The sequence below is a fragment of the Leucopleurus acutus genome, assembly GCF_964270905.1.
Source record: "Leucopleurus acutus genome assembly, chromosome: 7".
In the NCBI taxonomy this organism is placed as follows: Eukaryota; Metazoa; Chordata; class Mammalia; order Artiodactyla; family Delphinidae; genus Leucopleurus; species Leucopleurus acutus.
In genome coordinates, this window is record NC_139150.1 from 2,856,841 (window position 1) to 2,880,583 (window position 23,743).

General features: G+C 66.5%; 1 protein-coding gene across 2 annotated transcripts in view; it reads left to right on the forward strand.

Annotated features, from left to right (window-relative positions):
* The window catches only part of RXRA (retinoid X receptor alpha), a 95,825-nt gene that overhangs the window by 57,799 nt on the left and 14,283 nt on the right, over positions 1-23,743 (forward strand). For both annotated transcript variants that reach the window (XM_082842724.1, XM_082842725.1), the window contains exons 2-4: positions 11,797-12,062; positions 17,644-17,794; positions 18,221-18,400. In XM_082842724.1, the coding sequence (XP_082698850.1) occupies positions 11,797-12,062; positions 17,644-17,794; positions 18,221-18,400 (597 nt within the window). The remainder of the gene's footprint in view (positions 1-11,796; positions 12,063-17,643; positions 17,795-18,220; positions 18,401-23,743) is intronic.

The window sequence follows — 23,743 nt, forward strand, 5'->3', positions numbered from 1 at the left end:
CACACACGGGGCCCTGCACAGGCCTCTTCAGCCCTTGGTTTTGGTTTCCTTGTCTGTAAACTGAGCGCAGGAAAGAGAATTTTCCGGGTCAGTTCATCTCTTGACGTGACAGAACATTTAAAATCATCTAAAATTACGTTCATACAGAAAACATCCCGGGCTGTTAGGCCAGGCTCTGTGCTCGTAGAGAGAGTGGGGAGCGTGTTGACGTCTTTCCAGGGTTCTCAGCTGGAAGCTGCGTATGTGTACAAGGGGCGCATTTTGGTGGTTGCAACCCATGGGAGCATGACGAGGGGTCATCGTGGGCACCTGGTGGCCGGGCTGGGCGTTCTGAGTCCTGCCGCGCATCTGCCCGTCTCCCTGCAGGGGATTGGGACCGTTACTCTGGCCACACACAGGAGATGAGAGCAGGGTATTTTGGGGTTTCTCTGCGTGGAACATGCACCTACTTGGCTGGTGGATAGTGGCTTGATTTTTTGTCCCCATCGTCTCCCACCTATAGCATCTCTTGCTACCACTTTTCGCTTTTTCCGGTCGTCCCTTCTCTGGGAAATCATCCAAAGAGGCATGTTAGCGTAGTGGGTGACACTGAGTCAATGGGCTCTGAGCAAGGGCGTCTCCTTGAGCCAAACGCGCGAAGTCTTTTAGTTTCTGGAGTTGCTGTTTCGAGTGCATTCGGCTCTCTTAGTATCTGGGGTCTTCCTGTGCCTGGATCTGCAGCCCTCCTGGGTCTGGGTAGGCGTGGGTGTCGCACTCAAGGCCTCTGACAGAGTGAGGCGGTACTTTACCGTCCTCTCTCTGACGATGCAGGCGACAGCTGCTCACTCGCGGGGCCAGGTGCTAAGGGCTCCCCAGGTGTCCAGCGGGCGGTATGTTCCCAGGAGGGACTGAGCCCTGCTTCCCAGGCAGCCCTGTGGGCTGCGTGTGGGTTTGGGGAATCGGGGTGGGTTTGGAGCTTTGAAGGCATGGTTCTGGGTCCCCGCTTCTCCTTGTCAGGTGCTGAGGGGCTCCCCCCTCCCTCCGGCAGCCATGAGAGCTGGAGGCTACTGCCTGCCTGCTGTGTCCCCCTAGGCCTTGGTGTTGCCCCATCCCTCCAAGCTGGGCCTCACCGAGCTCCAGCACCCCTGGGCACAGGTCTGGCCACTGGGGCCCCTCAACACGGCCCTGCCGCTGGGAGCGCGTGTCGGTCACCTGGCTGGGAGCGCGGTGGGCGGCCCCCAGCCCCCCATCCTGTGTTCAAAACCGCACGTGGTTCACAGTTGCTGGAAGCTGTCGGCAGATATATTCCCAAGGGCAGGAGCCGGCAGTGGAAACATACTTTCCCAGATTCCCTCCCCGCATTGACCCTGACCTTGGCCCCCCCGGGGTTTGCTTGTGGTTGTTGGTGAAGCCGAGAGGGCCCGGAAGGGGCACTGAGGCGGCGGTGCAAGGGGAGAGGCCCCGGCCCCAGGTGGCCGGAACAAGGTGGGGGCGGGCTTTGGAGTTTGGGGCCTGTGGTGGGGAGCCATGGAAGGTTCTGGTGGTGACTGAGTGGACAGTGGCCATACTGCCAAGTGACCAGTGCGGGGGGGCGGCCATGGGAAGGGCACGCAGAGCCAGTGGCTGTGTCCCGGCCACAGGCAGATCTGAGCTTGGCCACTCGAGGCTCTCGTCTGTACGAAGGGGCTGGTGGGTCACTCCCGGGGGGCGGTGCTGTGCGGACGGAGGTCACGGTCATCCGGGCCCAGGGAGAGACTTTCCACCTGTCAGTCTGTCCATCCCCTTCCTGCCTGGAGGCCCTGGGGGCTGGGTGGCCGGGCTGGGTGCTGCCACGGGTGCTTGCTGAGGCCCCGTCTGGGTTCTCAGGGCAGGGGGTCACGGGACACGGACGCTGCCTGTTACACGTCCACCCTCGCGTCTGCGGGGTCAGCTGCCGCAGCAGCCCCTGAAAATCGCCTGTTGTGGGATGAGAAGGTTCTCAGCCTCCTGGCCGCTCCGCCCCGGCAAGGTGCGTCAGGAATGAGGCCTTAGGTCGGAGATCTGGGGACGCGGTTCAGTGCTTTGTGAGGACGGGGGTGGAGGTTCTAGGGCCTCCTGGGCCTCCGTTTCCTGGTGCAGAGTCGAACCCACTCTCCTGTCCCTGCACTTGCTGGGGGCCTGGGGGCGGGGGTGAAGGGTAGACCCTGTCCCACAGCAGGTCCCCAAGGGGTGGCAGAGTCGCATCTCAGCTTGGGAACCAATCCTGCCAGCCCCGTGGGCCCCCAGCTGAATCCGCACAGTGGCGACACGGCCCAAGGGGGTTCAGAGGCTGGTCCCCCCGCCCCGCCCCGCCCCCGGAGGCTGCCCTTTGGGGAAGGGGGCCTCTCCAGAGCCGGGGCGAGCCGGCTAGGCTGCAGGCCCTGCTGCAGGAGCGGTGGGATTGGGGCTGCTGTGCTGGTCCGAGTGGGAGGTACCCCTCCTGCGGCCGAGATGGGGAAGCCCCACTCCAGCAGGCGGATGTCCCGTTCTCGGTCTGTCTCATGGGTGAGGTCCTGTCTGCTGTCTGCAGAGCCCCTGCCATCTGTGCCTCCGCCCACGACGGCACCAGCCTGGCGACCTGGCTGAGTCAGCGCGGTGTGGGGCAGCCTCTGCTCAGGGCAGGACGCTGAGGGGCCGGGCTCTCGGCACGCAGCAGCGGGGGTCTCGGAGAGCCTGCCGTGCGTGAGCCGCTCGGGAGCTGGGCTGGCGCTCTGCCCTCCAGGGTCTCCGGCTTGGCCCGGCCCCGCCCATTGTGCAGCCCCGGGCCACCACACACTGGAGGTGCCAAGCATCTGCGCCCACATCCGAGAAGTGGCGATGCTCGGAGGGTGGTGGGAGGATTGGGGACGCCCCGGGAGAGGCCAGCCCACACCGGGCCCAGAGGAGGCGGGCCCCGATCTCTCACTGACCGCTCCACACTACTGGGACAGGTTGGCCACCTGGCATGGAGCCCCCCGACGCCAGCACAGGTGGATGGGACGCTGGCGAACTTGGGCCTGAGTGTCTGCAAACATGTTCCCGACGCCGGCAGGGGCTGCGAGAAAGTTAGAGAGAAAAACAGCTGTAGTGGGGGTGGAAAGCACAGGCGTTCCATGACAGAGCCGGCCGCGGGCCCCTGAGCCAGCCGGAGCGACGCGGCTCAAAATGAAACAAGCGTCATTCTTTTCCTGTTGAAGAGAAACTGCCTCAGCCAGCCCGCGGGCTCGGGGCCCCCACCACCAGGCTGCCGTCGAGCAGGCGGGGTTTCATCAGGAATTTCCCCCCCTCTCCGCGGCCCCCCACCCGCCATCTGGGCCGGCGCCCTGGAGGTGCTGGGGACGGTTCAGGGGTGCTGCCTGGACAGGAGGCTGCGGCACCCGGGAGCCCCTGCCCGGCCCCGGAGAGGTGAGCGTGCTCCCAGCTCCCCGTGCCCTTCGACCCCACGGTGGGTGTGCCTGCTAGCACCGGTCCGGCCTGGAGCTCTGCCGGCCACCCAGGCTGGCTGCGGGGGCTCTGCGTGAGAGTGAAGTGTGTTGGGAGCATCAGGGTGGAGAGCTGGGTCCTGGTCCCCGGCCGCTGACTCCGGCTCCGGCTTGGGGAGTGCCCCTCCCTCCCTGAGCCCCTTCCTCCTCTGCAGGTGGGACGGAGCCAGGCCCACGTCCCCAGGCTTTCGGAGCCCCTGTGATCAACGCTGGCTCGGGGCAGCCACACAGGAGCTGCTCGTTAGACTCTAGCTCTGTGTTCTGGAGGCTTTGATTTCATTGCGGGGTCAGGGCGGGGGTGGGGGGGTTCCCAAGCCACGGGGCCGCCGGCAGGCCGTGGGTTTGGGGATCTCCATTTTGCAGAGGCCGCGGTGCCAGCGGCATCACGCGCAGGTTCACTTGCCGCTGGCTCCCCAGCGGCTCTGTGGCCCCGTCCCTCTTGTCCCTCCCCCCTTTCTGTGCCTGTGCTTCCCCCCTGGGGATTCCAGCAGGCCTGGGGGTCGGTTGCTGCCCCTCCCCAGCCTCTCCCCCAGGCAGCCCGTGTTAGGCCACTGAACAGGAGGCATGGCCCAGTGGTCCAGCGGTAGATCGGGGTCGTCTCCCTGCCATGCCCGGGGGAGGGGACGGCCCCTCAGGGGTGCAGGCTGGCCTGCTGAGGGCCTCCGGCCACGGGGTTGGAAGCAGCTCTGGGGACTCTCTCTCTGTCCCTTGGCATCTTTCTGGGCGGGTGGCCCTGTGCGGCCTCCACCCGGCAGCCCTCCTGCGGGGGGGCTCCTTTCCGGAACCAGCTGGAGGGAGTGTTGCTGGGTGGGGCTGAGCCGGGCACTGCCTGTCCACCGTGTCCTCCCGACTCCTTCCTTGGTGCTGGCTGGGCCGGCCTCTCGCACCTCTGGGGCCCTGGGCTGGGTGGGTGGTCCAGTCATGGAGGCTAGTGAATGCTTGTCCCGCAGCCGTCTCTGGGGCGGGGAGAGTGGGGGAACCTCCCCGTAAATTCAGATGCCTTGGAGTTCTCCTAGAAGGACCGGCCTCATGTTTGGGGGTCCCAGGTGGTGGCTCTGTGGCCTGCACCCTGAGGTGGTCACCCTGCTGGCTGGATGGAGGAGCGGCACCCAAGTGGCAGCCCGGCGCTGGGTTGGGTCTCAGAGTCACGTTGGCACAGCTGTCATTGCCAGTCCTGACCGTGAACAACCCCCAGCCCCCAAGCTTCCCAAGGCCTCTGGGGACAGGACTGCCAGGGACTGGCTCTGCCTGTGGCCACCTGGCTTCTCCTGAAAAACCGGCCGTGCCCCGAGGTCCCGGAGGCCCTACAGTCATGGGGAAGGGGGCGGGGAAGGTGGGGCGTTGACCTTTCCCGAGCCAGCCTTCGGGGCATTCGTGTAGGGTGCAGGATGGAGCCAGGAGGGAGGTGTCCCAGCAGCAGGCCCTGGTCCCCGTCACCCTGAAGCTGTGAGCGGCTTCTTCCTGTAGCACCGGGCGCGCGCCGCGTGGCCTGGCGAAGAGGGGCGTGACGCAGCCAGGGAGCTGGGCCAGAGGAGTCCGGCCCCAACCTCCTGGGGGTCCGGCCAGGGTGTTCCCTGCACCCCCCAAGCCCCTCTCCCCGAGCGTGTTTCCGTAAGCTGCGGACAGTTAGGTAGTGGACGCAGCTCTGGGACTCAGATCCCTCCTCTGTACCGTGGTGGTTGGAGCAGTGCTACCCCAGGTGCAGCTCAGCGCCTAGGGTACCGCCAGGTAGCGCCCCCCTCGGACATCTGCCCAAGTGCCACTGGCCCGGTGGGTGGTGGTAGCGCCCACCGCAGGAATCGGGGGAAAGTGGTGGAGACACGTTGGTTGACCGTCGAGCTGGGCCTGGTGTGAGGGCTGTGGCCGCAGCCCTCTTAGACCGTGAGCTTCTGGAGGGTGGGCGTGGGGGGGCAGCCTCCTGCCAAGACCCTGGCGCTAGCGCCCCAGTGCATTGGCACCATTACCCCTCAGCTCTCTCCTGGACCTTTCAGGCCCAGGCACTGGCTGGCTGGTCACACGGAGCCCCTCCTGGCCCCCCCTTTCCTCCCGGCTGTGCTCCCCACTTCCCTGACAGCGGCCCGGTCACGGTGCCTCCAGGCTGTACGAGTGTGCTGGGTGAGGGCGGCTGCCGCCACTGCCCGTTCCTCCTTCCGCCCCTCACCAGCCCTGGCCGGCTCAGGACGGCCATCAGAGCCTGAAACATCGTCCGTTTGTCACTTGTGGCAAAAGCCATGCAGCGTCACCATCCGCCTCTTAGGGCTTCAGCCTTTTGTCTGTGCAGGGAGCAGGGCAAGGGGTCCCTCAGGTGGTGGTGATGGTGGTGGAGCCTCTGTCTACCGGGCCTGCAGCCCCCAGTCACTCGGGGCTCCCGAGCAGCCCTGAGGTTGCTGGAGACGTGGTGACTGTCCCTCACCCAGCAGGGTCCTGCCTGTTCCTCGGCGTCCACTCGGCCTGCCCCCTCCTGCCCCCTTCCCCTCGGGCATCCCCGCCTGTGTCACGGAGGGCTGGGTAGGGCGGTGCCAGGAAGCAGTACTTGGGAGAGGCCAGCTGCTGCTGTCCATGCGGCCTGGGGAGGGGGTGGAGCCCCTGTCGGGTGACCAGTGGGCGTCTGTGAGCGGTGGGGGGCGGGCTGAAGGAGGTGCATGCCTTGGTTCACCCTGCCCCTCCTCCTCTCTCCCCTGGGGTCTGGGCAGGTCTGCGCCACCCTGGGCTCTGGTGTGGAGCTGGGACCTGAGTAATGGTCCCTGCAGGCCGATGGCTTGCTGGGCCTGGGTCCCTCCTGGCCCGTTGGGGGCCTCTCCGAAGGGGCCCCTGAGGCTGCCTGCCCGGTGGGCTGCCTATCTGACCCTGTTCTGAGGTCCCAGGCTCTTGGGGGAGAGCCGGAGGCAGGCGGGAGTTTCTCCTGATCACGTGTAAGGGCTGAGCTGACCTGTGTCCTCCTCAGCGGGGGCTGAGATTTGGGGCTGGGGGCATTCGTTGGGGAAAGGGCAGGGTGACCCCAGAGGAGCTGAAATTTCAGGCTAGGCCACCTGAGCTGTAAACTGACACTGGGCCAGGGGCGGTGAGCTGGCCACGCCCCCTGGGGTTGGAGGTGGTAGGTCCACCCTCTGCAGGCACGTGGCCTGCGCTGGAACCCTACCCTGCAGGGGCTCGTGGGGCCCACTCCTGTGGGTTGTGGCAGCAGCCTCTGCTGTCGGCGTACCCATTTTACAGAAGGGGAACCTGAGTGGTGGGCGTTTCCCGACCAGGGCCGGCACACCCCTGTCGGGGGCACGTCTGTCCCCCACCCCCTGTGAAGGCCCCTCACCCCGTGGAGCCTGTGGACGCCTCCTGCCCCACCCCTCCCCTGCACCAACCACCCCGAGCTTCCCCCAAACCCCGACCGCCACGGCCCCACCACAGTCCCCAGCGGGCTGCCACTTCTCCCTCCCCTGGGCGGCGGGGGAAGCAGTCCTTCCGGAAGGTGGGGTCTGGAGGCGGGCGTCCCAGGAAGCTCCCGAGGGCCCTCCAGCACCCCGTGGTGGGGTTTTGGTTCGGGGCAGTGGGGGGGGGGCGGATTTGTGCTCATTCTTGTCAGGGTAGGGTGCTGGCGCCCTCGGGGCGCCCCTCCCCCCTTTGTGCCCCCCTCCCCTCCTGGCCCCCTCTCCCACCTCCGTGCTGTCCTGCACGGCCCCCTCTGAAGTCCCCGCTCACTCCAGCCCCACGGGACTCCTTCCCGTGCTCCTTCGGTTGGACTGCCTGTCCCTCCCCTCCCTCCGCTGGGCTTCCTGCTTGGCTGGGTCCTCGACCCCAGTCTGTGGCCCGCCCGGACCCTGCCCTGATCGGCCCTGTAGGTTCAGAAGGGCCGCGGTGGAGCCCTGAGCTCCCCTTTCTGAGAGTCGGGGGTTCCCTGGCTCCCGAAGAGGGGCTGGAGGTCCAGGGGCTCACCCCCGCCCCAGCCGGGCAGCCTCAGCGGGGTTGGTATTTCCTGCCACCTCCCCCGCCTTCCCAAGCTGTCTGGCAGAGACCAGAAAGGAGTTGGTGGGGGTTCCCCCGCTTCCTGCTGGGGGTTCCGGGGTGGGGCGGGGGGGCAGGAGGGTCCTGGTGGGCATTCTGGAGGGAGCCCGTGCGGTTCAGGACTGTTGGCGGGGGGTGGGGGGAGGGCAGGGAATGTCCCTTCCCTCTCTCAGAGGGACCTCAGGGCCCACCTGGTTGGCCACTCCTGAGTGGTGGCTGTAGTTTCTGCTTGCATACAGCTGCGACGGGGAACTCACTATCGAGAAGCAGCCTGTGCCCTTGTCAGTTACCATGGGAACATTCTTTATTTTAACTTTACTGAATGTAACTTTTCACACCCATATACTCTGGGGGCCCAGGGGGTTACTGCTCTCCTGCTCTGGGCGCCGAGCATTCCAGGGCATTCCATCTCTGCTCCGTGGCTTCCCTATCTGGCCTCCAGGTATTTGCATTTTAGAGTCAGTTTTATGGCTTGAAACGCTTTTTGTGCCAAGGGAGAGATCTGTTCATCACCTCTTCCACGCAAGCCTTCTGGAACTGAATCTGGCAGCTCTTTGAAGTCCCTTTGCCTGTGTTGGGGCTGCTGGGATGTCCTCCTGCCTGGACGGGGGCCTGTCTCTTGTTGGAGGTCCCTGTGAGCTCCCGGGCCATGGTCTCCTTCCCTGGAGTCCTGAGTCTCACGGATCACTGCTGGTCCCCAGGGGCATGGAGGGTGTAAAGCGGTGTGAGGTGCTGGGTTCAGGCCTGGCGAGGCCCGGGTTCTTGGGCGGCGGTGGGGGGGGGGAGGAGTCGGCAGTTGGGTTTTGCCCCTCCCTCCGAGGCCCCGTGTGCCCCCTTGGGTGGGGAGAGCTGGGTGTCAGCAGCTCCCAGGGTGGGGTCTGGGCCTGAGCCTGGTGTCCCGCAGCCCAGGATCAGATAAGCGTGTGGTGACCGCTGGTGACAAGTCCCCTGCGAGTCCAAAGTATGGCTTCAAGAATAGCGCCTTATCGCATCTCCTGTTTATCAGTGGGTGGGGACAGATAGTGGCCCGGAAAAGGCAGAGCCTGCGTGCACGTGGAGGGCAGGGCGGGGCCTCTCTGCGAGCAGGGGGTGTTTAGGCATTTTTCCCTTTTCCTCCTTACGTTCCCTTCCTGGCCAGACTCCAGAGGACTCCAGAAAATACCCCCTGCCCGTTGTCACCCAGGCTCCGGGAAGGTGTCTGCTGTGGATGTTCTGTGTCAACAGGAAGGGCCCAGAGTGGGGGTCGTTGAGGTGGATCTTGGCCGGGGTGGCCCCTCCCAGGGGCTCACAGTCCCTGGTTTGGAGCAGTTGCTGTACACGTGACCCTGGGGCTCAGAGGATGGGGGCTGGGCTCAGGAACCGGGCCCCGACCTTTGCATTTGGGAGACGGGCCACATGCAGAGGCTGGAGGCTGGTGCCCCTTCCCCTGGCCCCCCCTTTTTACCGGAGGCCCCCCGGCCCCTCCTCTCTTGCCCAGTTTCCCTCCATCTCGTTGTTGCCCTCCTCACGGTTCCCAGACTTGAGGGGCTGCAGAAGCTTTGGGGTGCAGCCTGGTAGCTGTCGGTCTAAGGAGCCACTTCCCTCCCTCCTTCCTCCCGGCCAAGGCTTTCTCTTGCCTCTCCCACCCCTTCCTGCCAGGGAGCAACAAAGAAACAAATAAGCAGACAGCTCAGGCCGCGTAGGCCCAGCGTGGACCTGGGGAGCCTCTTCTGCAGCTGTGTGAACGGGAAGCCCGGCTCCCCGCACCCCGCAGGTGTGGCCGGCCCGCAGCAGAGGCCCCGACAGGCTCTGGGCCCCGTGGCGCTCCCGGCTGCACTCTGCCCCTTAAGGAGAGCAGCCCCCGAGAAGTCCCCCACCCCGTCCTCTTCTCCCATTCAGAGCCCCCCAGTTCCCCCAAGATTTCCGGGCAGCGGGTGGAGGTGAGGAAGCTGTGAGAATCCCGGAGTGCTGTCTCCCTCTTGGCCCCAGACCCCCATCTCGTTCCCAGAGGCTGGGGAGAAGAGTGGGCTGCTCCCCTAGGGTGGCCAGGCCCTCAGGTTTCTGGACGCGCTGCTGGGGTTGGGACCCCTGTCCGATCGAGAGCCCCAGCAGTTGCCCCCCGTGCTCTCTGGTGGAGGTGTCTGCAAAACAGATGTTGTAATGTCCATCTTGCTTCCCTTGCCCTCCCCGCCTGAAGTCGGAGGCGTGCTTCTCGGGACTGAGTAAAGGGGAGGGGCCAGCGCTAGCCTGCGTCCTGCAGGGTGGGCTTGGACAGGGACCAGCTGGCTCAGGGTTCCTCATGCAGGGGTGGTCAAGGGCCAGGTGAAATGGGCGTTCCAGTTGTCCCAGGGGCCTGGTAGAAAGAACCATGGCTGCTCGGCCTAGGGGCAGCTGCAGGTTTTGGGGCGTGTGCCTGGGTAACTTTTGCACCTTCCCTGTGCCCGTTTCCTTGTCTGTCACAGGTGGGTGGACAGGGTCGCAGCGTTCAGTGAGGTCAAGGATGTGCAGCCAGACCTTGTGGGTGCAGGGAGCTTAATGACTAATAGGGCTGGCTTGCAGTACCCATCTCTGCCAATAGGTGCCGCCATCTGGTTCTGGAATTTTAAGCTCTTATTTTCAAGTTCAGTGAAATGGTTTATTCCCAGTTCTGTGAATGGCAACGGTTTCAGACGGATCAGATGAGGCTTTTTTGCTGGTGCAGTGGCAGGCAGGCCCCCACTCCCTGGCTGGGAATTCCAGGCCCCCTTCCCGTGCCCCTCCTCCCTCAGAGGGCAGGCAAGGGAGGAGGTGCCCAGCAGGCTGGGGGTTACAGGATGGAAATGGGCAAGTGCTCCCAGAGAAGGGGGTCGCCAGGGTTGGCAGAGCCTCCCATGTTCCTGCGGGGACCACCCCACCCCACGGGCTGGCCACCGCTCATCACCTCCATGGACAAGTTCACAAGGCCCTGGAGGAAGCTCGGCTCTGGCCGGGGTCGGGTCTGCCCGGCCCTGACTGTTGGTAGCGGTGTCCTGCAGCCTGTCCCCGAGACTCAGTTTGCACCGGTGACCAAAGTGGGTGAGAGGACTCGGGGGTGATGCACAAACAAACAAGGCTTCTTCCTGCCCCAAGCCTGGCGCTCAGGGACCGCTCGGGGCACGGCCGCTCCGAGGTTCAGGCAGGCGAAGTTCTCCTGCGGCTATTGCTGGTGCAAGCTGGGCACGTCCCCCGACTTGGGGGTACGTGGACGGGGGCCGCCCGATCACACCCGTGGCCCGCTCGACTTCTCAGAAGCATGTGTGATCACTGCAGGCCTGGCGGGAAGGGCCCGAGAGACCATTTTGCAGATGGGAAGGCTGAGGCCCACCGAGGGGGCGTGGCTTGCTCAGGACACCCTGCCAGAGGCCGGACTGGACTAGCTGTGGCCTGCAGCCCTGACTCATGCTGCCTTGTTTGGGCCTCTCTGAGTTCCCCACGGTCTGCTCAGGCCCCAGGGCAGTGGATTCACCCGGAGAGCCTCCTTCCTGGGGAAGCTTCTCGTTGAGCCCTCAGGGTAGGAAGGGGAGGCCCAATTAGTGCCTGGGGGGCTTTGAAATCCCTGGCATGAAAGGCTGGTGTGTGGGAGGTCCCGGCCTCCACCAGGCCTGCCTGGAAGCTCCCCTGCCTCAGGCTGCACGCCACCAGGCCTGGGCACACAGGAAGCTGTATTCTTCGGGGCCCCATGAGGTAGAGGGGCCTGGGGGCCTGTTGTCTTGGCCACCGCCGCTGGGGTACCTGAGCAGGCCCAGGCTGTGTGCTGGGCCTGCCCTGCCGTGGGCAGCGGTAAGAACACAGGGCCTCAATTCCCCATCTGTAAAATGGGATAATAGGACCGCCGTGTACCTCCTAACTCCGTGCGTTCATCCCTGCTGAGGACATGCACTGTTTCTGCTACACAGTGGGTGTTCCGAAAATGTCAGCCTTCGTTATTTTTATCATCCCCAGACTTTCACCTTGACCCCCTGCGTAGATGGGCAGAGGGGCTGGCAACTCCCGGCCACCAGGCGTTCCAGGTGGACAGGCCTGGGGTGCTGAGGGTTCCAGGGGCAGCCATCTGGCCTCCCTGCCCAGACAGGCATCTGAGAGCAGCTGTCAGCCTGCTTCTCCTGCATCTGCCTGGGGCCCAGCCTGAACCTTAAAGTTGGGCCAGGTGGGGCTGGTGCCTTGGGGGGGAGCTCTGGGCGTGGCTGGACTGGCCTCGTGTTGCTGGGGAGCCGTAGGATTGCAGTGGGGGTCCCTTGCCCTTCCGCGGCCTGGTGTGGTAGCTGTGGCCTGAGGGGTAGCGGGCCAGGCTGTATCCCTCAGGTGTGGATTCCTGACTGGCCTCCTGTGGCTTCTTGTCTTACAGACTTCTCCACGCAGGTGAACTCCTCTTCCCTCAACTCCCCCACGGGGCGCGGCTCCATGGCCGCCCCCTCGCTGCACCCCTCCCTGGGGCCCGGCATCGGCTCCTCGCTCGGCTCCCCGGGACAGCTGCACTCGCCCATCAGCACCCTGAGCTCCCCCATCAACGGCATGGGCCCGCCCTTCTCGGTCATCAGCTCCCCCATGGGCCCCCACTCCATGTCCGTGCCCACCACACCCACCCTGGGCTTCGGCACCGGCAGCCCCCAGGTAAGTGCGGGGGCGGGGCCTGGACCAGAGGGACGGGGCCTGGCTTTACCCGCATAGTCCTGTGGACCCTGGGAGGCAGGTGCTGTCACGTCTCCCTTTCCTCTCTGGCAACAGTGTCAGAGAGGCAGCTTCCGCCTGGGTTTGAGCTCAGGTCTGGCCGACTCCTGTGCCCGTGGCCCTGGGGGGTCAGTGACCAAGCTTCCTCGCCGGCCCTCTGCCCCAGCGAGGCCCCCTCCAGTGCGGGGGGGACCTGCCTCTAGGACTCAGAGCTCTGTAGGGTGGGGACTCCTAGGTCCTCAGGCTGAAGCCGCCTACCTGGAGCCCCGTCATCCCCTGGCCTGCCCTTCTTGTGTCCAGGCCCGGACCCTTCCCCACACGGGGTGTCTCGGTGCTCCCTGCCCCCACCCCCGGGCTCGGGCAGACGCTGCCTCCTCGGGGGTGCCAGGCCTGAGGCTCATCTGCCGGGCTTGGTGGTCTCTGTGGTCGTGTTTGCCCAGATGCTCCTCTGAACAGCCTGGCTTTCGGGGTTGGGTCCAGATCAGGAAGCTGCTGGCACGTGGTGGGCCTGACTCAGCCAGTTCTTGCCGTGGGGACCCCCGAGGCCTGGTCCACCCTCCCCTGGGCGCTCCTCGTCTGAACCCCTGCAGAGCTGTCCTGAGTGCCCAGGACCCCTGCTAGGCATCTCCTCTCCCGGCTCTGGGGGTTTCCTGGTGGATTTCTCACTGGATGCCTGGGAGATCTGCTGAATCCCAGGGGTCTTCCCTCTTTCTGAGGCTCAAACTGTCCTTTTGGACATTGGTGGGGCCCCCTTTGCTCTGAGCGTCGTTCAAGTCCAGGTCCAGCTTTCATCCCCGTAGAGGGAGGCCCCCTTAGAGGAGGGCTCCGTGGGGGAAGCTTTGGGAGCTGTTTCCACGGGGTTGCAGGACAGCGGCCAGAGAAGGACTCGGGCGCAGCCTCCACGGCCCAGAGCTGCACAGCTGGTCGTGTCCCGTGGGCTCCCTGCTGCCCACGGAGCCACGCCGCCTGCAGGACAGCCCTCCCCCGCTCCATCGGCTGGGCCTGTCCAGAGCTGGTCTTGGAGCACCTGGCTGGCTCTTCCAGGGCCGCCTCATCAGCCCCTTTGTGCCTGGAGGACGGGTGCAGAGGAGCTCGGGCCTCAGGTGGCCCCTCATGTCACCTGTCACCAAAAGCAGGCAGAAGGCCGGAGGTGTTGGCACGGGGGTCTTGGCTGCCTTCCTGGGCCCGGCCGTGCCCTTGTGAGCGTATGGCCGCCACACCCTGACGATGCTGCTCGACCGGAGGGCACACGAGGGCTGGGCCTGCACCCTGTCCCCTGGGAACCAGGACAGAGGCGGCACCTGCTGGCTCCCAGGGAGGGCCCCGTGAGGCTCCTTGCTGGCCCCCGGGTCCGGTGCCTGCCCTGCACGCCCCGCGGGCACGCGTTCGGCGGGAGCCTGGGTGTGGAGTCTGGAGCAAGGGCTGTGCGGGGACAGGGCCCGAGGGTGGCAGTGATGCCCCCCAAACCTTGAGGGAGCCTGGTGCCCCCGGGCACTGGTAGCCTGTCTGGGGGCAAGGGTGGGCGGTGCTGGCGAGTGGCGGTTTGGGGCCACGTCCACCCCGTTCTCTGTTGTTCTCTGCACACAGCCAGGTGCCTGGCACACGGTGGGTGCCTGTTGAATGCGGGTTGTTTGTGAGCGAGGGGCCGCAGGTCCCGTGAGGCTGATGAGGGGATGAGGGCAGGAGTGGAGCTTAGGAGGGGGTGAGGGTGGGGAACAAACCCCGTGTGTCCCAGACGTTCGCGGCCGCCCTTCTGGTCAGCCGTCCGCCTGTTCCTCCGTAGGTCGATCAGGCCGCAGTTGGTTTAGCCGTGGTCTGAGTCCCGTGCGCGGCCTCAGTCCCCCCGACCCCTGCCTCCACCCCTGCCCCCGTAACTCCTTCCCTGGGCCCTGAGTTCAGCTTCTAGGCTTCAGCAGTTTGTCCTGGAAACCTGGGGTTCCCCAGATTCATGGAAGTGTGGGTGGAGCTCGAGGGGGACATGCCCCCACACCCTGCCTCAAAACCACAACCACAAAGTCACAGGGCCGGAACCAGTGAGGCTTTCTGACTTCTGCTGTCAGGGAGGGCCTCCTCCTCGACCCCAGCCTGCAGGGAGATGGAAACGGCGCGGGGGCGGGTCTGGGCAGGGCCAGGCTGGACCTCAGGTGCCGTTGCCGAGTTGCCCCGCCTCTCTCCCCGGGTTCGGGGGCTCCATCAGCCCAGGGAGCATTCCCCACCACATCCCGGAGCCCGCCCACAGGACCTGGCACGTGTGGGCGCCTCAGTCCCCTGGCCTCACCAGCCCGGCGAGCCTCCCTGGAGCAGGGCCTGCGTGGCCCGTCTGTCCTCGCCGTGGGCACCGCGGCTGGGAGGCCTCTGTGATGGGGCGTCCAGCAGGCCACGTGTACTTCATGGCGTTCGCCACCTGCCTTCACGGGCAGACGGAGGCCAGCGGGGCCAACGGCCTGCCACCCCGTCCTGACCGTGGGGGATGGGCCGGGAAGGAAGGGCACGGTGGGCGTGGAAGAGAGGGGCGGCGAGGAGGCCTAGGGGGCCCTGATGGAGCCGGGTGGTTATTTCAGTAAGTCCTGTAGGTTCCGTGGGAACTGAGATACCTGCCAAGGATGTGAAAGGGGAAATGGGATGGGACCCCCATCCTGGGCACGCCAGGGAGTCTTTGGCCTCCAGAAGAGGCTGTTGGTGCCCCGGGTCTCCTAGGACACGGGACGGAGTGCAGGAGGGGAGCCGTCCCCCATAGGTGCGGGGGGGGCTTTGAACCCACGGTGGGTGGGTGTGCGTGTCTGGCAGAACAAGGCACCCCGCGCTCTGTCCTGGGGGCTGTGAACCAGTCCAAGGCCCACCAGCTTGGGGCTAGGGAGGGAGAAGGGCGACCCCTGTCCCCCCAGCCTTGCCATGGCGGCCGTGCCAGGACCCACCAGTTGAGGCAGAGAAGGGAAGTGGAGGCCCCAGGCCCGGGGTGAGGATGGGGCTACGGCCAGCCGACATCTTCACACACGTGCAGGGTCTCCTAGGGCTCCCCAGAGCCTCTGGGCTGACAGCTGTGCCCACGGGAAGGAAGCCTGAGCCCGGGAGGGCAGGGACGCCCTCAGCGTGTGGCCTGGGAGCCAGCTTGGCCGCGACACTGACCGTGACCGACGGCTCCATCCATCCTGCCTGCAGCTGCTTCCCTGGTACTGCGGCCTGCCTGTTTCCTTAGGGGAGGCGCCGGGCCCGAGGGCCTGCACGTGGGGGCCTGGGAGAGAGGACAGGTGGCCCCTACCCACCCGGCATGGTTTGAGCAACCACAGAAAGAGGAAACGCCCGAGCTCCTCTCCTCGGTGCCGCCTAGCGGATCCAGAGCCGCGTGGAGTCGCGGCCGGGCTCCCGCAGCCCGAGAGAGGCCTCGTGCCAGCCTCCAGCCTGCGCCCGCTGCTCCCACGCGCCCAGTGGCCCCTCAAGGCCTGCCCCCGGCCCCTGCTGCTGACCCTCCACTCCCGGCCGCACGGATTTCCTGCCCTTTTCCCAACAGTCTTTTGGTTTCCCCACCTCCAGACGTCTGCTCCAGGGGTGGGGGGGAGCCCTCTGCCTGGGACGCCGCCTTCCATTGTCCGCGGCCCAGCTGGCCTAGCGGCGGCCCCCGGAAGCCCGAGTGCTAATGCAGGGGCTGCTGCGCCCCAGGCCGGCTTCATGAGCTCTGCTGTTGGCGCTGCCCGCGAATCCTCCGTCATCCCAGCGGCAGCCCTGGGATGGAGGCATTCAGTTTTCCCCAGTTTTTACGCGAGGAGCGTCAGGCCCAGAGCGATTAGATGATTTCCCTGCAGTCACACAGGGCACAGAGGAGGCAGAATCCCGCGATAAGCTGTGGCCGTCCCGCCTACGGCCGTGGGCGAGCTCTGCAGGCCGGGCAGGGCGCGTTCCTCGGGGCCTCGGGCGCCTGGCTGGATGCTCAGCGGATGGTCTGGTGGATGGGATCACCGAGCGGCCCTGGGGCCCTGGTTGTCCCTTCTGCCGTGTGCGGGGCGTCCCTCAGCGCTTGTGGCTCCCAGGGGCCTGAGCTCACACCTGCTCGGCCACTTAGCACCCGTGGGCTCTCTGCTGGTCCCCTGACCTCCCTGAACCTCCGTGTCCGCTCTGGAAAGGGGAGGGCAGCTCTCCCTGCTCACTAGGGGCTTTCCACGTGACAGCTGCCGTGCACAGTGGCCCTTAGCAAACAGTCGGCGCCCCTGCTTAGTTGAGGCTCATCTGGGAGATACTCCTGAAGCGTGCAGGTCCTGCGGGGGCAGTTGGAGGTGTGGGGTACGTGTTCTTGGGTGCAGTGGGGACCTCTGGACGCCCTCTCTCCCCACCTCCTGCATCTTGACAGCCCCAGGTGGCCGGGGCTGGCCTCCCGGCCTCCTTGCAGCCCCCCGCGAGTCCCGTGGGGTTAAGTGACCTGACAGAACCACAGCCCACCTGAGCAGAAGAATCCAGACCTGTCCAGGGCTGGAAGAATCCCTGCAGGCGCTGGGGCTGGTGTGAAACAGCCTTTGGGATGGTTTGTGCTTTGAGCACCCGGCTCTTCCCGTCCCGTGAGAAAGGGGGATGGGAGTAGGGGGTTGGGGGCCGCGGGGAAGGAAGGGGGTGAGGTTCCCTTGTGTAGGAGGGGCCCAGCCTGGGGCGACCGGGGGGGCAGCGTGGCAGCTGCAGTCCATCCAGAGACATCGTAGGACCTGACTTCCGCCTTTGTCAGGGGTTTGCAGAAGTCGGGGTGCTGGGGGGCCGTGCAGCTGGCGTCCTGGCGCCTGTGGGGACCGGCTGGCGCGCAGGATGCGGCGGGAAGCACCTCGGGGCCCTTGGCGCTGATGGGAGAGCTGGGGTGGGCGCAGCGGAACCAAAACTGCTGTGTCATTGCAGCCGCAGCAGCTGTTGCCAGGGTGACTGGTGAGTTTCCCACCCTTCTTCCTGGAGCAGTGTCAGGATGGCGGGAGGGATGGAGGGGTGTGTGTGTGTGTGTAAGGGATGTTGTCTCCTCCCTCTCTCCTTGGGTCACACGATCCAAGACCCCTACCCTGCCTGCCGAGGCCGGGGCAGTGTGGCCTGCTGGTGGACCCTGGATCTCCTCCCTCCTTGCTGGGACCAGGCTTCAGTGCCCATCTATGGGTTGGGAGTCCCCAAAGCGCCTGCCTCACCGGAGGGTCCCAGCGCTCTTGCTGTCCTGTCGGGGGAGCGCCCAGGAATGGCAGGCGGTTCTTATTTAGGTGGGCGAGGGGCAGAGGGTGTGAGCAGGGGCCTTGCGGGTCCTCCTTCGAGCCTGGGGTCCTGCGGGAGGGTCGGGCCCTGAGGGCAGGACGGCCTCCTCCAGCCCGGCTGAGGAAGTGGTGCCCGACGTCCCGCCTGCGCTCAGCGGGGCTGGGCCCTGCCGCTCCGCGTGGCTTGGGGTGGGCAAGGCCCCTCTCCGAGCCTCAGTTTCTCTCTCAGTAAAGGGGGTGTGTGGCAGCACCTTCCTGGCCCAGCAGCAGGTGCCTCGCAGCAGCCTGCCAGGGCTGACCCCGGCTTCCCCCCTCAGCTCAACTCGCCCATGAACCCCGTGAGCAGCAGCGAGGACATCAAGCCCCCGCTGGGCCTCAACGGCGTCCTCAAAGTCCCGGCCCACCCCTCGGGGAACATGGCGTCCTTCACCAAGCACATCTGTGCTATCTGCGGGGACCGCTCCTCAGGTAGGCCGCGAGGGCACAGTGGGGACGGCAGGGCCCCGGCCAACAGGGGCTGCTCGGAGCTCCGAGCCGCGCACCCGGGACCTTCCAGTGTGTCCACGTCCGGGAGGTGGTAAGCGGCAGCGTGGCTTTGAGGCTTCCAGAGACGAGGCAGCTGTGGTGGTGACGATGGCGTGGGGGCAGCAGGGCTGTGCCCCGGGTGAAGGGCCCTTCGCGTCCCACTCCCGAGCCCGGCAGCCCCGGGGGCAGGACGGCCGACCTCCTCGGGCCGCCATCTCAGACGCGGAGACGGCGAGGACCCCGGGCTCCGGGTCTTGGGTGGGGCCGGGATGCAGCCCTGCTGCGCTCCCAGGCTGGCTCCCTTCCCCCAGTGGGACGAGCCCCTTCTGCCAGTTGGCCGCAGGCTGCTCACGGCCGCCCCACCTGCAGGCAAGCACTATGGGGTGTACAGCTGCGAGGGCTGCAAGGGCTTCTTCAAGCGGACGGTGCGCAAGGACCTGACCTACACCTGCCGGGACAACAAAGACTGCCTGATTGACAAGCGGCAGCGGAACCGGTGCCAGTACTGCCGCTACCAGAAGTGCCTGGCCATGGGCATGAAACGCGAAGGTAGGTGGTGCTGGCCCTCTCCCCTCTCGGAGCACAGGGTGTGGCTCTGGACTTGGCGGTTGCGCGGACCTCCTTTGCATACCTCTGATGACGGGGTGCTCACTCCCTCCAGAGGCGGCGGCTGCTGCTCTGTTGGCAGCACATCTCCGGGGGCTGTGAGCTCACTTACCGGCTCTTTCCTGAGTACCTGCTGTGTGCTAGGCTCTGGGATTACGGAAGAGACACTCTCGGTCCTGCCTGCTGGTGGCTCCCAGCCCCGCTGGGGACAGACATTGATCAGAGCCTCTTCAAGGTCATAGTGGGCCCGGCCGAGTGCCTGGGCTCTGGGAGAGGCAGAGGCAGAAGCAGCGGGAGCCAAGGCTGGGGGTGGGAGATGCGGGCGCTGAATGCGCGAGCCCGGGAAGGCGTGCGTGCGGGTCCTGGAGCCTCGTTCCCGCTGCTCAGTAGGGGCCGGTCGAGGAGACCCGGGCCGGGGGTGGGGCAGGGAACTCCAGAGACCATCGGGACGTTCCCAAGCCTGCTGGACGCCAGCTGGGCCTGGGCTGTGCTTCCTCCTGCAGATCTGGCCGGGGTGCCTGGCGACCCCAGGTCCTCCCAGCAGAGGGACTCGGGCCGCGGGTCTCTCGGCCTCGGGTTGTGACGTTTATTAGGGGCGGTAGGGGCGTGTAGCGCGGAAGGCCGCTCCCCTGAGGTCGCTGAGCTTGTCAAGCTCTCCGGCCAGACCTGGGCCCGAGCGCAGGGTGGCTGCTCGTGGCCCTTGGCCGTCCGTGGGCCTCGGTTTCCCCAGCGCAGGTTCGGCGGCTCCTGTATTCTGGGTGGCGTCTCTCAGTTTGGGTCTGCGTCTCTGCTGGAGTGTCTCGTGCCTGGGGCCTCGCGGGTTGAGGAGGTGCTGTCTGGGACCCCTTCTCCGCTGCGGCTGTTCCCATGGTCCACGCGTGGCTTGCGTTCTTCCACCTCCTTCCCACCGGCTCCTGTCGGGGTCTCGGGCTGGCGTCTCACCACCGAGGACTGTTCTCTCGTGGGGACTGCAGTTTTCATCTCCTTTCACTTGTTTATCTCTTCAGCCCCACTTGTTCTTGCTGAGAAACCGAAACCTCAGCTGGGCCGCGTGGTCCTGCAGGATTAGCTCCTTGAGGCCGCGAGGCTGCCTGTGCAGTGCAGTGATGTGATGGGCCTCGGTGGTAGCCGCTGGTGAGGGGCGGGGTGCCTCCTGGCCTTCAGCGTGAGCGAGGGGCCGGCCTGGGCTCCGGGCCTTCCTGATCAGGGTACGTGTTCCATGGAGACCTTGGCCCACCCTTCTTTGTGTGGGTGGAGAAGCTGAGGCCCAGAGAGTCCAGGGCTTGTCCAAGGTCACATGTCGGGCTGGAGCCTGGGCCTCTGGCTTCCAGTGCAGATCTATTCCTTTAGACCATCAGGAGGGCAGAGGGAAGCATGTGCCTGGCTGGGGGAGGCCTGTGCCCAGCCCCGGTTCCTCTGGCCACCCTTTGTAGTCAGGGTAGACTTCCTGGAGGTGGTGAGTGCAGCGTGGTTCCTGAAGGATGGAAACTTGGGCAGGGGGCAAGCGTGTGGTGGGCAGCGGATCAGTCTGCATCCAGATGTGGAGCCTGGCCAGAGGGGAGGTGCCAGTGTGCTGAGGGGAGGTGGGGCCCTGACATGCAGCTGTGGCTCGGGGCTCCCTGTGGGCACCACGGTGTAGAGTGAGCTGGCCACCCCTGGCGCCTGGTACCACACCGGGCGCTGGGCACACAGCAGCGAGCCATGGGCATCCGCCCGTTCACAGTGACCGTCGGACAGCCAGGCAGGGCCCCCCAGGTGTGATCAGTGCTGCCTTGGGGGAAGCCCAGGGCACTGTGGGAGCCCAGAGTGGGCCCCTGGCCCAGCCGTGGACATCAGGCAAGGCTTGGGTGGGCAGATGTCCAGCTGACACCAGAAGAGTGGAAGAGTGTTTGGCAGACCCCGTGCCCAGCTGCCGGGGTCAGCGCACGCCGAGGCCGAGAAACTCAGTGGATGTGGCGCACTGTGGGGCCCCAGGGGGTGACCGTCCACGGGTCCCCAGGGCTTTCCCGGAAACGCTGACCCCCTCCTAAGGTCAGCCTTGGGCAGACCCCAGCTCCTGTTCCCCCAAGGCCTGGGGGAGAGTGGATGACGCCCCTCTCCTGTCCCAGTGGAGCTGCAGGCTCGGGGCTGGGGAGGCACCGGGTCCGACCCCTCCCCTGTGCTCACCGGGGGCTGTAGGAGCGCCTGCCGTGTGCGGAGCCTCTTTGGGGGCCCTGTCCTTGTCGCACACACTCCCAGCCGTGGTGCTGTGACGCTGTTCCCACACCTCCCGGGTGGAGAAATGGGGTGCAGGGGGGAGGGGCGCTTGCGGAGGTCTCAGGGCCACACTGGCAGGGCCGGGCTGCTCCCGTCTCTCGTCTGGTGCATAAATGTGGAGCGTTGGGCGAGATCCTGAGGCAGACCTGATTTATGGGCCATTAGATAAATACCGGATCCCATCAGGACCCCCCGCACCCCCTTGCCTCCTGCTGGATTTATAAGTCACAAGCAGGCGGTCAGGACCCTCCTACACCGCCCTCTCCTGCTCCCAATACAACGTAAAACTCTCCTCACCGCCGCCGTGCGGCCCGCGAGCCCTGGGGCCACGGGAGGAGGCTCTGTCCTGGCGTGGGTGGCAGCGCCCGTCGTGCTTCCGTCGCCTGCGGGGCCTGGCCCACTGCCTCGCTCTCGGGAGGAGTGACCGGTGGCCCCGGCGCAGCCTCAGTGCCGGCCCTGCAGGGGGCTCGGTCCTGAGGCAGCCTCCTTCCTCTCTGCTGTCCTCGGGCGACCCCCGCCAGGAGGGCTCCCTGGTGGTGGCAGGGCTGGTGGCAGCATGAGTTGGGGCACAGTGGGGCCCAGGGGGACGGGGGCCTGGAGTGCCACCCCAGCCTTGGCCGGGAGGACACAGGATGTGGCTTGTCCGCCCCCAGGGCCGGCCTGAGCCCTCCTGGGCGCCAGCCCCACGCGGGCGGCCATGCTGACCGGCCTCGGTGCCGCACGACCCCTGGGAGAGGCTTTGATCACACCCCTGGGGCCGGTGGGGCACAGGCTTGGGGCTGGCCCCTGGACCGGCCGACCGCAGGGAGGGCCGACGGGCACCCTGCCCCCGCGCTGGTAAGGAGGGACGCGGCAGGCCCACGGCGTCTCGTGTCGGGCAACGGCAGGGGCGTGCGCACACACGCAGCCCCTGGGGGCTCGTTCCGCAGCATTCCGGGGTTGGTGGGGCCCAGGTGGGAGTTGCCCCGCGGGCCAGCCCTCCCCAGGCTGAGCCCGGGCCTGTCCGCTGAGCGTGCAGCTGCAGGGCTCGGGGGCCTGCCTGTGCTCCCGTCTGAAGGGGGGAGACCTGACAGCAGCAGGCTGGAGGGGCACCCGCTGCCCCGCCTCTGCTTCCTTCTTCCTCTCTGAGGAAGGCCTCTCCCCGTTTCCTTCCTGCGCCCCATCCCCTGCCTCCGAGGGACTGGGGTGTGGAAACGGCAGTGCCTGACGCGTGTGCGCCGGCGGGCATGGCCCCGCAGCGGCTGCGGAGAGGCCCCCGCTGGTTCCCCCGCCTCCCTGTGCGGGTGGGGCGCGTGGCCTTGCCTCTCCGAGCCTCAGTTTCCGCGTGGTGCATGGGGGTGTCGGCAGGCTCCCCGAAGGGCCCGTTGGGGGGAACGTGGCGGGTGCCAGCCCCGCGCCTGGCGGGTGGTGGGGTCAGAGAGTGGGGGCCGCAGCGTGTGTGCAAGCGTGTGAACCCGTGTGCGTGCCCGTGTATGTTGCACGTGATCATTCTTGTGTGCAGGCGTCTTGTCCTGGGTTGAGCCCCCTGAGGGAAGGAGGGATGTGTCCTCCGAGCTCGAGGGACATAACTCGCCCTGTGACCTCTGACAGGGACATGCCCCGCCGGCCTTGAGAAGAGGCAGCCGGGCCAGAGCCCTTGGAGAAGTCCAGCTCTGCCTGCCCCGGGGGCCATACAGGGGATGGAGGAAGGGCCCAGCCGCCGGGCGGTGCCAAAGCAAAGGAGGCGGCAGACCTGTGGTCCCCCCACCCCCACCCCGCCCAGATACCCCTCCCACCTCGCGGCTTCCTGCCCGGCCCCAGGAGCCAGAGGGCGGCAGTGGGCACTGTGCAGGTCACGGGGCGGGGGTCCCACCCTGGCTGTGGGCTGCTGCTCCCCAGGACGTCCGGCACCAGCTGTCTCCTGACGCCGGGGACCCCGCTTATGCTGGGCGTTGAGTGCCCCTCCCAGGCGCGTGCTCGGCTGCTGGGGGAGGGTCGGCCCCGGGGGCTTTCCTGGGGATCCCCGGCGTGGGGGCCCGGCCTCCTCTGCCCTCCCGGCAGCGTCCCCTCCCCGTGCCGGCCCCTCTGCCCGTGGCTCGGGGCTGGGAGGATAACGAGGCCCTGTCTTGGCCGACGCCTCCCACCCGAGGCTTCCCGGCGCCAGCGGACATAAGTCAAACACAGCCACGTCTAAGAGGTGGTCGAGCTGGCAAAGCATGAATCCCCAGCCCCTCCCCCTGCCCCCCCCCCCCCCCCCCCGTGTTTAAATAAAACAATAACATTTGTAACAATGCTGCTCAGAGCGGCCCGGCCCTTCATGGCTTCAGAGCGCTTCACAGAGCGCTCGCGAATTAATTCCGGACGCCCCCACGTAGGAGGCAAGTGCTGAGGGACCCCCACCTGCCACCCTGTACCGTCTGGAAGGGGAGGAGAGCCCCTTAACTGGGCCGCGTCATGGGGGCTGTGCGCGTCCCGAGGGCGCCTCCTGCGGATCCAGCCTGGAGGCCGGTGCCGACCTGTCCCTCTGTGGCTGGGGAAGCTGGGGCACTGAGAGGCCAGGGACTCGCCCGGGGCCACACAGTGTCTGATTCCAGAGCCTGTAGCTTGAAGCCGCCTGTTCTCCTGAGGGCTCAGCCGCACCCCTTTGGTGCTCTGGGCCTGTTTCCCCACCTGCTCAAACGTGCCTCTCAGCTGTGTCCCGGCCCTGAGGAGTTAGGGTTCTGTTCAGAGGACAGACCCTGGGGACCCCCACCCTCAGGGTCTCAGGGACACCGGCCTGCCAGGGTCCCCATCACTCCAGATCAGCCTGTGACTGCCGCCCACCGGGCCCACTCTTCTGGCCTGTGACCCCGTCCCCTGTAGCAGACGGCGACACGAGGAGGGGCCCTGCTCCAGCCCGGCATCCGCTGTGTCGGAAGAGGCCAGAGCCAGGCCGGCCAGCTTGAGCTCCCCACCCAGCCCCACCGGCTGTCAGGCTTTCCAGAAGCACCAGGCTTGCAAAAACTCTGACTCGAGGCCTCCCGCCTGGCCCCGGGGCCCAGCTGGTGGATC